The sequence below is a fragment of the Carassius auratus genome, unplaced genomic scaffold, assembly GCF_003368295.1.
Source record: "Carassius auratus strain Wakin unplaced genomic scaffold, ASM336829v1 scaf_tig00038950, whole genome shotgun sequence".
NCBI lineage: Eukaryota > Metazoa > Chordata > Actinopteri > Cypriniformes > Cyprinidae > Carassius > Carassius auratus.
In genome coordinates this window covers 18,949-36,580 of record NW_020526479.1, presented here as the reverse complement: position 1 = coordinate 36,580, position 17,632 = coordinate 18,949, and the positions used below count along the sequence as shown (strand labels likewise).

Genomic DNA, 17,632 nt, shown 5'->3' with positions numbered 1-17,632 from the left:
CTTTATTTTAAATTCATTGAAGAAACAACTGTACAGACAATAAACATTACCACAACAATGCATTTGTGCATATTTATTAATATAAAAAAAGTAACAAAAGATCTGTAGAAGGATGCTTGTATGATTAAGTTTCAGTGCTGATTGAAGATATTTCAGTGCTTTAGTTCCTGTACAGAAGAAGATGAATCTCACACGGTTCATGTGTCAGATTCTCCAGCGAAGTTCGGATTGGAGAACGCAGGCTGTTAACAGATTGTGAAAATACTTTTTAATGCAGAAAAGGTTTCTATACTCCTTGCTGGCATCAAACATGTTGAACGCACTTTAAGCAGTTTTCTCTTATTCAGGTTAAACTCACACAACATGGTGGGTCACACTGAGAAAAAAATGAGATGATCATAAAACTTACCACATCAATATTTTTAGTTTCGTGTTTGAAGAAGCTGATATCTCCTGGTTTTACGCCCTTCACACTAAAGATGTAGTACATCATGGCCAGGATCAGCGCGGCTCCTGCGATCGCTCCAATAACAGCCCCAGCGATCAGACCTCCATCCACTGTCACACACAACAGCTTCAGTCACAGCAGAACATGAACACGAGGGTGTCACAGAAATCAGTTCAGAAACTCACTCGGTGACGGGTCAGTCGGGATGACGATCCCATTATCATCGGTCACGTAATCTGAAAACAAGAGCACATTCTATTAGAAGATACTCAACAAGATACTGGCACGACTTTTCTGTCAGATCGCTCTGAACTGTGAGTGTTGTGAGTTTGAGATATGAGCTGTGTCTCTAAAAGCTGTAGCCGCACTCACTAAACATGAACTGATGTTCATCGATCACGGTTTGAGAGTGTGAAGGAGGGGAACCTACACTGCCGGTGTCGACACACGAAGCCTCTCTTCTGCACACAGTTGTTGTCGTTCCACGTTCCGTCGTGATACATCTCCACGCAGTTCTCTTTCCCCACGTCGCCATCATGAATGGCTTCATTGGGTTCTCCTGGAGCCCAGTTTGTGAAGCCCAGAGATGTCAGATCCGTCCAGCCCCAGCCATCTACAATCACAATCAGCACATGATCAGCAAATCTGATCTGAAATCCCACGAAAGGCCTGCAGGTGATGGATGATGGACAGAGAGATCATCTGCGTACATGAGCGGTCTCTGGTGAGGCCGATCCACATGTTGTGGTACTTGGTGTAGTTGAGGTTCCTGATGAACTCCACATCGGCTCGACTGTGAATCGAGGATAATTCTCCTCCGTTCACCTCTTGGCAAAGGTGTCTCGCCTCTGGCCACGAGTAACCCACTTTTCCGTTATATGCGTAGTAGCAGTAACGTCCGTACGGCCACCAGCCCAGCAAACACTTCCCATCTCCAGGAGCCGGCGTGGACGGAGGCTTTTCTGCAGAGAGATTGGAGACCGGTGTTTGTAACTGATGTGAAGCACTTGCCACACATCTGTGGCGTTTGTCAGCTTTACCTTTAGTGATTTTGCAGATGTAGGGCTTGGCGGCGGCGCAGGCCGTGTCGTTCCAGGTGCCCTGGATGAAGTGTGAGGGTGCATGCATGCTGACACACCCTTCTCCCTCGTGATTGGTCGGTTCCCCCGGGCCCCAGTGCGTGAAGAACACCGGCCAGCCATCAGACCATTTGTACGAATCACTGTCAGCCTGCAGGAGAAGAGCAACAGCTTGAGTTCTGTTTAACGTTAGTTATGCTCATTAAACTGTGAGGAAGTACCAGTCGACGGAGTCCGATCCAGGCGTCTGTCTTGCCCTGCTGCACAGCTGCGGAGATGAAGGCCTGGTCGTAGCTCATGTCCACACTGGCCAGGTTCCCTCCCTCCTTCACACAGGCCTGCTGAGCTTCCTCCCAGGTCTTGGGCTCTGAAACCAGCTTATAGCAGCTGCTGTACCAGGTGATGTATCCGGACGGACACGGGGTGCTGGTGGGCGGCGGGACAGGAATGCTGCTCGCTGCAGAAAACACCCAGAGAATCATCAAGAGTTAGAGCTGTCTTAAACCTAAAGTCATCTTAGAGTTAAGGGTTATCTAATGAAAAGTCAATTCAGGCTAGGAACTCGAGGCCATGCCATCAGCAGCAGCGTTTATATAACAACACTTAAAATTAGACACAAGTGAAGATGTAAGTACATTTCTTCTTAGAGCACACCCATCCTCGCTGGTGGTCACAGTTCTCATCGTTCCAGCGGCCCGTGACCAGGTGATTATGGGAGATTGAAGTACAATGCTCCTGAAACAAAGACATCAGAGATCAGCATCATCTCCTCTGCAGGTGTCATCAGCTAGCTATATATTTAAAAAATACCATAAATATATAAGTACAACACAACAGTAATTTCTCACCTTGCCATCAGCATTGTTTGGCTCTTTATCGGCCCAGTTTGTGTATAAGACCGGACTGACTCCATCACTCCACGCAAACTTCCCTTCATGAAGCGAATCAGATAAACCGATCCAAACGGGTACAACCAGGTCCCTGAGATAACTAGCCACAAAATCTGGAGAGAGGATCAAAATTTCACACATTGGGACAACATGAACCAGTGTTTCCTGAAGCACAGCGTTTTATGGGTTAGATGCTGGATATAGATAATTAAATAGAAGTGAAATGATCTTACATAACAAGATTTGAATGAAGTTCAAAAAAAGAAAAAGAAAGTGGAAGTCAAAATATAACAACTATATGTTTACCAAGCCATCATAATAAAAAGAGAAGTTTCAGCTTGGGGCTCACATGCAAACACTGTCCTTATCCTCTTTTAACAAAGGAGGGGACTGCTGTTATAACATCTTGTGAAGTACCGTTTTCATTCTGATCATCGATGATGGCCAGATCTCCCTTCTGCTTTCGGCACCAATCTCGTGCGTAAGTCCAGTTCGCCTTGATCTCCGTCTGATGGTAGTGGTTTCCTTTGAATATGTAGCATTTGTTGCGGAATTTCATCCAACCTGGAAACAATCAAAATTACAATCTTTCTTCAGGAAAAATAAAATCACTGAACTTTTGTGAGATTAGCCTGACTGATCATTGGCTGATCATTGACTGATCATTGGCTGATCATTGACTGATCATTGGCTGATCATTGACTGATCATTGGCTGATCATTGGCTGATCATTGGTGACTGATCATTGACTGATCATTGACTGATCATTGACTGTTGGTTTGTGTCAGCCGTACCCTCGGGGCAGTTTCCGTCCCATGGTGCCGTTGGAGGCGGTGGTGTGTGGTCATTTCCTGGATATTTCTTACACACATAACCAGCACTGGCACGTCCACAGTTTGCATCATTCCACGAACCTATCGAAAACAAAACATTCCAATTTATACCACTTTCATCTCTGAATCCTAAAAGCATCACATGTTAGTATACAATAAATAAATAAATACAGCTACAGATAATAAATGCACAAATAACACAGAATGTGAAGCACTGACTGATGTACTACATTTGAATTTTTTTCTTGTTCACTTTTTTCTGAATGTGTTTATAATTTTATGCATAATATATTGATATATTGTAATGTTTTGAAAATGCATCCATTAAAAAAATATATAATAAATGGTAGTGTTATTTTATAACAAGAATATGATGATGGCGATCAGTATTGTTAGGGTTTTTTTTGTTCACAGTTTTAATAATAATAATAATAATTTTAAGTTAGTGTTATTGATATATATATATATATATATAGTATTTATATGGTATGTTTATATGAAGTTAAATAAAATGGCCATTAATATGAAGGATCCTGATTTAGTGTAAAACAATATTAGTGCACCTGGATGTCTGTTCATCTGCACACACTGTTCTTCTCCGTTTGCATCGTTGGGTTCTCCAGGACCCCAGTGCACATACGTGACCGGAGACAGATCGACCCACCTGAACACAGAAACAGCTCGATAGGACTGACTGTCATGCCAGAGAACACGTTAAAAACACATATGTGGAAACAAATAATACTAATATTCAAATGTTTTAAGGCTTACAGATACTCTCCTCCTGCAACCCCAAACATTATCATTCCAATCCAGGCCGCAGCCGCTTGACCGGTGCCCACCTGAAAACATCACATAATCAGCCCAGTGCTTTCACTGATCACACAGTTACATTCATCTTTGATGTGCAGTCTTACGAGGATTCATGACATTTGTGAAGAATTCAAGTCATTGCTAAAAATCACTGATCAAACATTCAAAAGCTTTCGTACCAGGCTGACCACGAAAGACTGCTCTGCTTCATCAGCGATGGACAGCAGCTGAGCTTTCTCTTCGTAACACCTCACAAGAGCCATGTGAAAGTCCACAATATCTGTGTCATTATAGTAATAACAGATGCCATTGTTCTTCCTCCAGCCAGGGTTCGATCCGCACTCAGGAGCTGGAGAAATAAAATAAAAAACATTAATAAACAAACACCTACAATAAATCGACTAATTCTGATCCCACACGCACAAACAGTTTTCTCCATGTGTTTTAGCTATTTGCTCCAGATTTTAAGAATGGGTAGCATTACATTTACTACATTTCTCAGCATTTCACAAACAGAAACAGAGCATTATTTCACTGGTAATAACTGATTGCACTGGCACCTGGTTCAGGAGATGGAGGCGCTGGAGGTATAATGGGTTTCTTTCCTTTAGCAATCATGCAAATCCAGTCCTGGTGGGCATCACAGTTCAGGTCGTTCCACCAGGATGTCCCGTTTTCGGTGGTCACCATCTCCACACAGTTTTCTCGACCATTGTGATTATTTGGTTCACCGTGGCCCCAGTTTGTGTGACTGACCGGCGTCCCGTCGCTCCAGTGGTAACCTTAGAGAAGAGAGGCTAGAAACGGTTCGGCTCCAACTACAAGTAATTCTCAGAAGTGAAACACCGGCGAGCAAACGAACCTCCCTCTACTGGGTTGACGCTCAGTCCGATCCACTTGGTCTTTCCCTTGGAGAAGCTGGACAGGAAAAGTTCCTCCTCTGGACTGTGGATGCTGAGCAGATTGGCGCCGCGGGCGAGACAGTCTTCTCTAGCCGCCTCCCAGCTCTTCTTCTGGGCAAAGTCTACTGTGAACAGCTTTGAAAAACAGAAATACAGCAACAAGTAGACAATTAACATGTATTTTAATAGTCACCATGGCTTACATGTTGCTTATCCTGGGGTTTAGCTGGCAAACCATGTGAGGCACTTCCTCTGGCATGACAATCTTAATAAAATGTTGTACTGTGTGCATGTTTAAAGTTTCAGGGAAGATCTGCAAAGATTCTCCTTATGTGTGTGCTGCAACCTGTTTCATAATCGGTCGGTACTCTTATTGTCAGCGTGTTCTGAACTCATACAATCACATAAAATTAATCTTCATTCTGCGTTCACACACACAGCATCATAACAATATTTTAGTGCTAATGTTACTACCCCTTCCTCTCCACACTCCGACATACAATGAAAAAGTCTAGCAAATTTTGTCTTTTCATTGTATAGTTATTTAAAGAAGAGCAATACTGGGGTTTAAACAGTGTATTTTTACAGGGCTAATGTCAGTCATTCCTGTTGTTACATTTAAACACCTAGTATTCAAGGTGTAGGTTTGTGCAAGAAAACACAATTCTTCCCATGTTTCACTGGATGGTTGTTCTTTGCTGATATGGACAGAAAGTCTTTTCTTTTGTTCAATTCTGATGAAATGCCTCTGCTATAGCCATGAGTGCATGTATGTGCAGGTGCATGTTCACGTGAATGACACTCCCTAGCAATTACCCACTTTGTGGTGTGCATGTAAGCTTCGTCAGCAGAAGGCATAGCTTAGATCACCTTGTAGCAGTTTCTGAAGTGAGGCTGTCCGCCCCAGCCGCTCTCGCACCCGGTCACCGGAGGCAGTGTCGGAGCTCGAGTCGGTGGAGAGATGCCGTTACGAGGAGCTTCACACACAAACGGGAATGATTCTTCACACTGTTTGTTATTCCAGAATCCTGCCAGCGGGCTGGTCGACATCGTGACACAGGATCCAGCGTGATTATCTAGAGATACAGTGAAATCTGATTGGTTCATGAACAGTGATGTCATTTGTCCAGCAGTTCTAAACAGCGCTCAGGTGTAACTGTCTAGGACAGAAGTATTCACAGTGTAAACGGTTGAATTACTTGGCTCGTTGCGGCCCCAGTTGGTGTAAGTTATTAAAGCGTCATTGTCCCAGTAGTAGTCGACACCTGCCACCCCTCCTCTCGCCCGCAGCCCGATCCACCAGTCGCCGGAGTACCGGCTCATCAGAGCCGTGAAGTGAGCCTGTTCATACCTGCAGAGGTCAACAGCAGCTGAGTGACCGGAGCTACATGAGCACAGACTATCAACAGGAACACAAGAGGGTTAGATGCTCACAAGTCCATGATGTGCAGCAGAGTGCTGCTCTGACTCTCACAGAACGCTTTGGCTTCCTCACGGCTTCGAGCTGCTTCTTCAAACCAATAGCAAGAATACTCAAAAACTTCCCAGCCCTGCAGTACAGACACACACACACACACACATGTAGTTAGCGTGTGGGAGTCAGGGTCACCGATGACCATCCACGAGAGTACATGACTGACCTGAGGACAGCCGTAGATGGTGGGCTGGACGGAGGGCAGAGGATAGTGACCTTTGGGCATCTTACAGACATAGGTGTTTAGCTCCGTGCAGGTGACGTCGTTCCATCGGCCCGTCTGAGACACAAAGCATTACGATGACATTCATGAACCTGTGTTTAGTCTTGTGTCTGTCAGTAAATGCAGTACCTGATGGAACATCTCCACACAGTCCTCACTGAAGCCCAGGTGGTTGTTGGGTTCTCCGGGAGCCCAGTATGTGAACGTGACCTCATGATGATCTGACCACGAGAACAAACCTGAGAAGCCCAGATCATTGAGACCGATCCACACGTCACTGGTGGCTGTTTGACGGGACAAAGAGGAAATGTTGTGAGAAGAGCGCATATAAGCGTCGTGTGTGTGGAGCCTTTACACACACACACACACACACACACACACACACACACACACACACACGTGCAGTTGGCTATGTATGTCCAAACGTCTGTGACCTTTTGTGTATTTCGATAAAACCAAGTGGGAACCTTCCAGTCTCTCTCGTGAAACCAACATGGAAGTGACTTAAACTGCAATTCATCAACTGGCCGCTAGAGACTGGCTCCGAAAGCAAGTCAATTCCATAGACCCCCCCCCCCCTGTTAAAATACCCAACTTTACAACAGAAAAAATATGTTTACAGCATGGTTTGGTCTATAAAGCTAACTTTTCCCTTCTGACAACTGTGAATGGATGAAAAAGATATAACTGTGATTTCATTCTTTTGTGTTTATTTGCACCTAAAAGTCTAGTAAAGGCACACGTACCCTGGTACAGGTAACTCTCCAGCCAGCTCTGTTCTGTCATGGACAGAATCGACACCAGATCGGCTCCTAACTGCCTGCAGGATGTTCTTGCGCTGTGCCACGTCTTCTTCTCCTCAAACGGTTTATAGCAGAACTCTCCAAACTCATACCAGTCTGGACCAGAACACCTCAGCTCTGAAGGGACACGTTGTTCAGACCAAGCAGCTTTTGCGATGAAGTAATGATGCTGTGATTAATAAGAAAATTGTCTCACCTCCGTCAGCAAAGTGGTATGACACGGAGTAGAGCCCATCAAACCTGTGACACATCACAATGCATTTCACTCTAACCCTAACTCTCTAACAAGCAGATATGTCCAAGACTGGAGGCTTACTGTCTGGACACGATGCCGTTTCTGGTGGATCCGCTGTAAAAGTTCTGACCCTCAGCTTTGAGAAGAGTGCAGTCTCCTCCGATGTCATTGAGAACCACTCCAGCGTGAATCGCAGCGGCACAGATAGTAGAGTCCTGAAACAAATGGCATTCATCAATCATAAGAAAAAATGCATGATTGATGCTCATACTAGGTTGAAGCGGTCGGTTGATAATCGATTACACTCGTACCCCACGATACATGTCTGTCCCGTACACAGAGTAAACCTCACTGGCACAACCAGCAGGACAATGAACCCTGAAACAAACAAAAACCCAAACCAAAATGCTTTTAAATGCAATGTAAACCCCCCAAAACATGCATAACATCTATATGGCACAACTGCAGAATTTCCTGTTAGAACATTTAGACCAGTAGTTATGTAAATCAGTAAATAATGGAGAGATTGAAGGTGTTCAGCGCTGGATGATGAACTACTGCTACTGACTGCACATTAAGACTTAACCAGGGTTTCAGATACTCAAAGAATCAATTACGTCATTCTGTCTACAGAGTGGTCCAGGTTGGGTTTTGCACTGCAAGTCACAGCATCTGAAAACAGCCAAAAAAAACACAAACAGGAAAGACATTGGCTTAATTTACACCGAGAACAGACTGGGATAAATTATAGTTCTATTCAGTTTTAAAGATGAATCATCTTCTGAATCAAGCTTTAGTTGAGCTCACAGTCTGGTAAGCAGCCCAAAATGTCCAGTCGCAGCCCTGCTTGACCATTCCACTCCAGCGGAAGAACACGAACATACTGCGCTGAGATCGGTGTCCCCAACAAACGTGTCTCTGGAGACGTCCTGTCCACAGAACCTGGATACTCCTGTGACAAAACCAGCGTCAGAACCTTTTAAACTGAACATATCTGATCTTCTCACAGACAGTTGCTCCTCACAAGCCCTTGAGAGGTTTTCTTTCATTAAATCAACTCCTAACATCTAGGAGTGGTGTGTGTGTGTGTGTGTGTGTTTACCCCTCCATCGTTGCTGTAGTCTTTCCAGGACAGGCCATCTGTGCTGGTCTGGATCTTAAATTTAGTGACCCAGTGATCTGAAGATGGGCAGCCCTGAATGACGACCCCTGTGATCTTCTTCAGCTGACCCACATTCACCTGAATCCAAGAGTTTGCTGAAATACAGTTTGAACGGAAAGGATTTGAGTTTTCTGTTCAGATTCCTGAAACAATATTATGGGTGATTTTGTGGTTCATTCGAATATACAGGAGACAGACCGGAGGTGGAGGGCATCCAGCACGAGTTCCCTTTCAGTCGAGCTTTATCTGCTCCTTTTCCACTGAGAGACGATGATGCTGAGAGCATTGAATTAGTGATGTTTCCGTCCTCCACACCCAGCCCTCTCACACACACTGGAAACAATACACACTCATGAGGGAATGTGTCACATACAGATTTTGTGTGTTTTTGTATTAGAAGTTCTTCCTCCTCTCCTTAAGAAGAGCTTCATCTCGAGGACTGGTATGATTCACCAAACACATCTTGTCATTCAAACCTTTTTCCCCAGAACCTTTCATCATTCATTTCATTCATAATCACGCTCTTAGTAAAGGTGTCCCTCACCGTTCTGCTCGCAGCTGAAGACCACCTCCAGGTATTTGGAGACGGTGGGGCAGGGATCAGATTCGGTGCGAGCGAAGAGGAAACAGAACTCTCTGTTATCGCAGTTCTTCCTGGCCAAAGCCAGCGTGCCCTCAACAGTGCACACACCTGTAAGGTTCATTCAGTACATCACAGATCCTGCATGAACACTTCAGATGCTCTCAATTACACTCTCAACTGTGATTTACCAGAGGCTCCGTCTCCAAACGGACAGATCTTGTCACTGCGGCGCCCGTAAAAAGCTGACTGGATGTTGATGACGCTGTTCTGGGGGCAGTGAAGGACCAAGCTTGAGTCTTGACATGCGTATGTTGTGTAGAAACCTAGAGTACAACACAAGAACAAACTCAGCGAGGCTCGAGAGCCTCAAGAGATTCATAGCACACAAGAAACAGAAGCCAAACGTACCATCATGCGGCGGAGGGGGCTCGGGGGTGTTCCCTGAAAAAGCAAAAAGGTCTATTTTCAAAACATTTATACTTCACTAAATATAAATCCTGATCCTCTGAACAGAGCAGCCGAACGTACCGCGACGCTTGCAGATATATCCTCTCTTGTTCTCACATTCATCATCGTTCCACGCTCCAGAGTTGATTAAAATGGACAGGCAGTCTTCATTATAGTAATCATCAGGGTTTCCTTTAACAGTAAATGAGAGGCACAGATTATCTTCTTCATTAAACATCATTTTGATTTATTTTATCAAAAGCTTAAATGGTGTTTTGTCATCTCAAATCTTTTCACAGCTTCACCTGAAGCCCAGTTTATATAGCGGAATGGAGAACCGTCCGTCCATGTCCAGCCTCCCTCGGTGATGGAGTCATGCGCTCCCATCCACAGAGAGACGCCCGTGGGAACAGACTGGATTTGAGCTGCAGATGAACAAGAGTTGTGTGAGCATACGTGGATCTGGAACATCTCGAGAGTCTGTTGAGTAACTGGATACTAACCTTGGATGAAACCTTGTTCAAACGGCTCCGTGATGCTGACGAGATCTCCACCCTGATTCAAGCAATCTGCACGAGCGTCGGCCCACTTCCTCATGGACAGAGTAATAAACAGGTAGCAGTAATCATTAAACGGGTCACCAACCCAGGAGCCGCACTTTGCATTCCAACCTGACAGAAAGAGCAGATGAAATCAGTTCAAGAGTCAGGAACAGACACAGAACCACCAGACGCTTACAGTCTGATACAGAGACAGATGTCCCGTAAGACTTCGAAACAAACACAAGTGTGTGAATGTCTCAGTGTTTGGTGTGTAGAGAGAGAACCTGTACCTGGGCCAGATGTGGGGGGAGGCGGTGGCCCTTGACCCTTTGCTGGAATAAACAAACAAACAAACAAACAAAAAAAACATCAGTGTCTCAAAAACAATTCTCTGATCAAAGTAAATCACCTTTATTTTAAAGCATTTTATATAATACGGAATGTGAAATCATTGTGTGATTAATATACAATAAAACTAACAAATTAAATAAAAGACTGATCCAACAGGAAAACCTCAGATTTGTCCCACCTTTCTGGCAGATAAAGGGGTACGTGGATGTGCAGGGCAGGTCGTTGAATTTTCCCGTGTCCTGGTGCTCGGTTCCGCGGATGTGAACACAGTCTTCATTATTCTGCCAGTTGTCCGGCTGATTCGTCTCCCAGGGAAGGAATTCCTGCAGAAGCCAGAGAGAACAGACAATGATCCTCACATGCTTGACATGGAACAAAATAAAGCTTTAAACAACTGGATGCAGAACTGCTGCTCATTCTTCAGGGACAGAATCCATCACCAGAAGCTTCTCACTTTGTGTAATCAAATACATAAATACATAAATATAAAAGTATTATATAAATATTTCTTGTTGCGATGGGTACCATGTATCGTCTGCCTGAAGGAAGTTTTTCTAATTCCTGTTGGAGAGTTTGTGAGTCCTGAACTATTTGTGAGGCTTTCCTCCAGGTCTGTTTGCTGCCTCTGGGCGTCCAATATGATCTTACTGTCTATATTAATAATCTTTGTGATCCCATACCAGCAGGTGATGTTTTAGGAAATAACCCTTTCCAGCAAACTGGTGTAAACCATCCTCAGGACTCCCTTACACAAATTAAAACTAAACAATCTTTGGCTTGCCTTCTTATAGATATAATCTATGTGCTCAATACATTTTAAGATTTAAGAATCTATGTTCAATCTCAGCATAGTATTCATTCATGTGCAGAAGTTGGTTGGCTGGTCACTTACTGCTGGAGTGCCATCGGTCCAAACAAACGTTCCCTCTCTGCTGATGTCATTGAGACCCACCCAGGAAGATCTGCTCATGTGGGCTGTGAGATCAGAGGCCAAAATTAAACCTCATATACGGGGCACCTACTGTACATTGTAGCCCTTATCTAAGTGTTTATAACTAGATAACAAGAACCATATGAAACAAATAATCTGAAAACATATTACATTATTTTTTCTAGATAATGAAGAGAGAGATCCGGTCTTCAATCGCACCTGTCAGAAAGCTGACGGTCTCCTGGCTGTGGATGCTGACCAGGTGTCCATTCTGAGCCACACAGTAATTCTCTGCATCCTGCCATTTCATGACTGTTTCAGTCTCAAAGTGATAGCAGTATTCATCGTAGAGCAGATAGCCTTCATCACAGTGTGAGTCTGCAGAAAAGCATTCAGTGAACCACAGCTAAAACACAACCCTGACCCTTCTACCAGGATATTCATTCTAATACAATCACATTCAGTTTGTTCAGACCAATGTGAAAAAAAACTGCAGACAGGAAGAATGAAAGTACAAAATCCCTCTGTAAGTAGATATAGGTGGTAGATTCTTCCTGTGCTATACACTGTTTGCAACTGAGCTGTTCGAGAGCTTGTTTTATGTAACAGCTCTAACCCTAAAGTACAAATCTTATTAGATGGCCATTTTTCTTTTCAGTGTGATGGAAAAGAGACTAGAACCCTTCTCTGTAAAACTGAGGTCATGGGAAAGTTTGTGTCGTTCTGAAAACAAGCGTTAACAGCCGTCTGTTTTCACCTGGAGCCGCTGTGGGCTGCACGTTCTGTCCTCCAGGCATCTTGCAAATATATCCCAGGTTTTTAAAGCAGTTGGTGGTTTCCCATTTTCCAGCATAGTTTCCTATTACAAGAGAAAAAAACAGATTCAGCTCAATTTTTACAAGGAAATATTTTAAGGCTGTCGTTGTGTGTCTCTCTGGACTCAATGGTCAATCTCTGAGTCTCTCTGTAACTCAATGGTCAATCTTACCGGTGTAAATCTGACCACAGTCCCACTGGTTTGCTGAGTTCTGAGGGAAATTTGGGCTCCAGTTTGAAAACTCAATTGCAGTTTTGTCCACCCACCTAAATGTGCCATCTTGTTCCTTATCTGTGTTATAATTCAGAAAGACAACACCAAGATGAGTGATGGAACGTAATGGACTGTTCACATTCAGATATCTGATGCAGATCATAGTATTTCTGATCAGAGACCATCTTGTGAACATTATGAACTACAGCTACACTATTCATCCTCCATCTGCTTTTCTATTTCTAACTAGAGATTGTGCCAGCTTCAGATTGGATCTAGCCTCTTACGAAGATTTCAGATGACCATGAAGAAATGAAGCCAGTCCCTGCGAGGACTTCAGATGATGCCAACTTTTCCTTATATTGTAATCATTATGATCACACAAATGAATCATTGCTTTAATATGCTTCTGAACACGAAACATTAATGTGTGTATGATTTTTTTAATTTTTTAACTGAACATTACTTTGACAGGAACCTCTGATAACAGATCACTCTTAACCCTAACGTAGAAACAATATGTATTGTGAAAATGCAAAACAAATAAATGTGAACTGAAGCCTTTTAGGGTCAGAAGTTTGGCTAAAATACACATTCTGTAACCCACTGTTTGAGTCACTGAACTGAAGCTCACTTTTAAAAGTTATTTTCTGTGATAGAAGCATTCAAAGAACCTAATTTTGATAAGGATTAGGGTCAATTTTACAAAGGTAAAATGTTGTATTGTATGCATCACTCACCTGAAATGCCAATCCACAGATCAGGAACATCTGCTTGGTGAAAATCAGGCAACTGTGCATTAATGAAGAACTGCTCCCCTTCACTGAGATGAAAACAAACATATGAGCATGTGTGTGACCCATTAGAACCAAACAAATCTCCCTAAACTTCAGTGCTCATGCTCACTTTTTGATGGTCAGTAGGTTTCCTCCCATTTCAGAGCATTTGGTCTGAGCCAGATACCAGCTGGTCAGGAGATTCTGGTTACTGACCACCCAATAACAGTTTCCTGAGTAACTCAACCATCCAGGAGGACAGATGGCTGGAGTCACAGAAACAGAAGAGCATATCACTGAACAGAAAAAACTACTAAATTATGTAATGCATATAAAATATTAACAACAGAATCATACACATCATATTGTATCTCAGTGCATATATATTTGGACAATGATTGGAAGTTTGGATCTTACTATTCAAAGCTTTCTTGCACATGTAAGGTCGCTCATAACGACAGACGTGTGTTCTCCATTTCCCATAATCCTCTCCTGATTCTTTTATCATAGCAGTACACACACCGTTGGCTTTGTCACTGGGTTCCACAGTGAGAGTTTGAGTTATTATCGCGCAGGTCAACACTTAAATGCTTTAATGTGCTATAGTGAAAAGCACTTTCTTTATCACAATTTTGAGAAGGCCATAGTAATAACACTAATCATGTGTTATAACTAGTTTAGCATTTGTCTTACGTGAGATCCGGCTGTCCTGCCGGCCAGTTTGTGTATGTGGATGTACTCGCATCTGACCAGGAGAAGGTCGTGGCATTTGGTTGTATTTGACAGGATAAAGTTGTGCATTTCTGTGAAAAGTATAAAACTGATTACAAATAACACACTGGCAATATAACTGTTTGAACTGTGACTATTTAACATGTGACAAAATATGTAGTCTTGCCTTTAAATATTTTTTTTTTTAATGAAAAAGAATTGGTCACGCACTGTACTGTCTTTGTTGTTTAACAGACGATTCAACAGATTTCACTGTGGTGCATGTCGTGTATTAAATCAAGTGGTCCAGTGTTGATTATTCACAGACGTTGATGATTCTCACCATTGTGGAAAAGCCAATCCAGAGGTCAAAGGCGGACGCGTCCAGACGGCTTGTGACATACTGCTCCTCTTCAGAAGATGTGATTGACACCAGGTCTCCTCCTTCTCGGACACAGTCACTGCGAGCCGCAGCCCAACTCTTCCGGACACCTGCTCTTCTCTTATAGCAGTTAGAGCCGAAGCCCTGCCAGCCGTTCGCAGAGTCACAGACCGGAGCTGGGTTCGCTGAGAGACACAGGACAACGTGTTACACACATACTCAAGCAGATATATATGGTTGATATATGGACTTAATAGTAAGTACATTATACGTACGGTTTGATCGTTTACAGATATACTGCCGTCTGGCTGAGCAGGTTTCATCGTTCCATTTGCCTTCATTGGCTCCCAAAACCTGGCCACAATCCTCATTATCTGCCCAGTTGTCCGGCTGACCCTCCTTCCAATACCTGCAATTCAGCGGATCTGTTTCTTCCTTTGCTCGTCCAGAAACCTCTGCCTCTCAGACACTATCCACTCTCCAGCATTACACAAACCAACACATCTAACCCTAATATGTCGGCTAGATCTAATATTAACACACCTGCTCAAAAACAGAGTTTAGTTAAATAATTGTAGTAGACTGTCTCAGTTTTCAGTTCCATGCTTCCTTATCTTGGATTACGATCTCTGTCTGCTTGATTATGTGACTGATTGTATATCTGTTGTTCATGTTGTAGGGATTTACAAAATATAAACCGTGTTCCTGCAAGAGCTCTAACAGCAGTGTCTTTTCATCTGCATGATGTGGAGCTGCACAACGAACACATTCAGAAACCAGTGATTTTCTGACTCACGAGAGGAAGGGATAGAAAACAGTGCCATCACTCCATTCCCAGTTCCCCTCGGACGCCACGTCATTCAGTCCGATCCAGAAGATGGAGGTGCTGATCTGCGTTCGGACCCACATCTGAACAGAACAGAGACAGAAGAGCATGTCAGATGTGGATGTGATCTGTTTCTCATCTTTACTGTGGTGGTGTGTGTCTCACCCGCTCATGAATGTCCTGGATGCTCATCAGATTACTTCCTTTACTGACACAGTCCTCCAGAGCATCGTGCCATGACTTCACATCAGAAGAGAAGAAGTAGCATTTCTCCTCGTACGGCCGCCAGCCCTCCTCACACTGACTGAAGCCTTACACACAACAGTGCACTTTAGTTTCTCATATTTACTCAGAAACAACATGAGGTCAGAAATGAAAGAGAACAAATAAGAGAAACTATGTGTTCAGTATTACTATTCACAAGTCTTTCTACGAGATCATTGCATGTACAGACAGAACTTGGTTAATAAATTCATTAAACAGTTTTTCTAAGACAAACTGTGTTTTATTCTATGCTGCTGAAAACTAACTTTCTGCTTGCGAAAGACAATGGTTAAATTCTCCATCATAAAATAGCCTCATGACTGAGATGTGAGCTTGTCATATGCACTGCTAATGTTTTACTGGAAACGGTGTCATAAACGATTATATGGTTCGAATCAGACGCTGTAGAAGAATCACCATTTTATTAGTTTACCTCGATTGTAAAGTCTACAAAGTTAAATGACTGTAGTAAAGACACAGAGCACACATTTGTTTCCGACTGCTTTTAAAACTGTCAGCATTAGTTCACTATAATGCATACTTAATTTTGTTAAATGATTATTTTTTTTAGGTTAGATTGAATTTAAAAAAAGTATTTACAAATCTTTACATTCATAAAATTGGCCAAACATCTCATAATATATACTGTTTGATCAACATTATCTGAAGGTTAAATATATATTTCCATTTAGTTTGTATTTTAAACAGGGAAAAAAACATATAAATGCGGATTCATAACCCATATAACAATATGTTTCATATATAAAATACTTCTTTGTTTTGTTATAGAGTTTCTGAATGACTCGATCCTGGATGAAACTGCTAGGAAGAAACATTACTGATTAAAAAAGAATTAAGCTTTTGCCATTTCTACAAATTAATTATTCTATTAAATGTGTTATCCTATTTAATTTACTTTGAAAATGAGTGAACTTACCAGAATGAACGAGGCCAATGAGGGTGAAGGCTAACAAAAGCATGATTCAATATATTGTTTTTACATGGGTTTATTTTCCTGTCATTCCTTCTGTTTGTCCACACGCCTGTCCTCTGGAGATCTGCTCATCATCACACATCCAAGGCTCTTTTTACCCTCACCAGAGTCCAAAGATTAAACAGTAAAACATTCATAATCATCTGATGCTGTGACACACGGTAAAGTTCAACATATTCATTTTACATCAAATTCCTTCTGGAAAGACAAAAACATGTGACATTCTGTTCTGAAGGGTATGGTCACATAGTAGCACATTTGCATGCGAGTGATTCTCGGTGCTTTGCTTGAGACATGTCTTTCTTTCATTAAACATTGAATGGCTTTAACTGGGCTCTCTCAGTTAAGAGTGACTTTATTTGGTCTAACAGCTGCACTTACATGTTTTTAAATAAAACATTTCTACCAAAAACATTTCAGTCTGCACATATCACATAATCATATGTACTTCAAATGTTCTGTTTCAGTTCCAGTGTCCAGAGACAGGAGATTTGACTCTTTGCCTGATTTCTTGCTCTGGTCAGGAAACAGATGACCTCTGGTACGAGAGCATCACAGAACTGAGCAAATATGAACATGGTTGAAATATCAGATCTTTTCTTTGATATAAAATGTTTATTTCAAAGCACTTGAAAGGAACCAAAAGCCTTTATAGACACACATTGTCCTCTTTTATTTGTTTAGCGCTGTATACAATACTGATTGGGTCAAAGCTGCTTTACAGTTTGTCAAGAAGAGTCAGTCTTTCAGTTAAAGTCATTGATGATTCAGTGATGTCATCAGCCAGCTCAGCTCTCCTCTAAAAGTGTGCAATCAAGTCGACAGTGATGCCAAAAATTAAGTATCTTCAACTAAACACACCAAAGGAGAGAGCGGCAAGGAACTGAAACTCAATCGGTGACAGAACTGGAGAAGTGAAGAAATGAAGTGTGT

General features: G+C 42.6%; 1 protein-coding gene across 1 annotated transcript; it reads right to left on the bottom strand.

Annotated features, from left to right (window-relative positions):
* Positions 1-58: 58 nt before the first annotated feature.
* On the bottom strand, positions 59-16,796 carry LOC113083590 (macrophage mannose receptor 1). The gene is made up of 50 exons (XM_026254654.1): positions 16,643-16,796; positions 15,607-15,752; positions 15,412-15,524; positions 14,891-15,024; positions 14,577-14,800; positions 14,216-14,325; positions 13,940-14,058; positions 13,653-13,788; positions 13,487-13,569; positions 12,705-12,824; positions 12,474-12,575; positions 11,936-12,094; positions 11,678-11,760; positions 10,964-11,108; positions 10,725-10,766; positions 10,396-10,563; positions 10,198-10,317; positions 9,974-10,084; positions 9,854-9,886; positions 9,634-9,768; positions 9,407-9,553; positions 9,061-9,195; positions 8,803-8,957; positions 8,508-8,652; positions 8,318-8,372; positions 8,012-8,078; positions 7,782-7,915; positions 7,662-7,705; positions 7,409-7,582; positions 6,792-6,946; positions 6,606-6,719; positions 6,400-6,515; positions 6,165-6,316; positions 5,836-6,041; positions 4,926-5,100; positions 4,624-4,845; positions 4,243-4,412; positions 4,022-4,092; positions 3,814-3,914; positions 3,212-3,331; positions 2,835-2,981; positions 2,376-2,530; positions 2,163-2,262; positions 1,749-1,984; positions 1,489-1,678; positions 1,159-1,410; positions 879-1,061; positions 634-684; positions 410-558; positions 59-242 (listed from the first exon to the last, which is right to left on the bottom strand). Exons 1-50 carry the CDS (start codon positions 16,683-16,685, stop codon positions 198-200), a joined length of 6,492 nt encoding a protein of 2,163 aa, XP_026110439.1. The 5' UTR covers positions 16,686-16,796; the 3' UTR covers positions 59-197.
* Between the last annotated feature and the right edge of the window lie 836 nt (positions 16,797-17,632).

Excerpts from the sequence above, each read along its gene's own strand:
- LOC113083590 (XM_026254654.1), bottom strand. The coding sequence starts at position 16,685 with ATGCTTTTGTTAGCCTTCACCCTCATTGGCCTCGTTCATTCTG. Across the intron at positions 4,846-4,925 it reads CGTCAACCCAGTAGAGGGAG|GTTACCACTGGAGCGACGGG; the intron begins GTTCGTTTGCTC and ends CTCTTCTCTAAG. Across the intron at positions 1,985-2,162 it reads GGTGTGCTCTAAGAAGAAAT|CGAGCAGCATTCCTGTCCCG; the intron begins GTACTTACATCT and ends TGTTTTCTGCAG.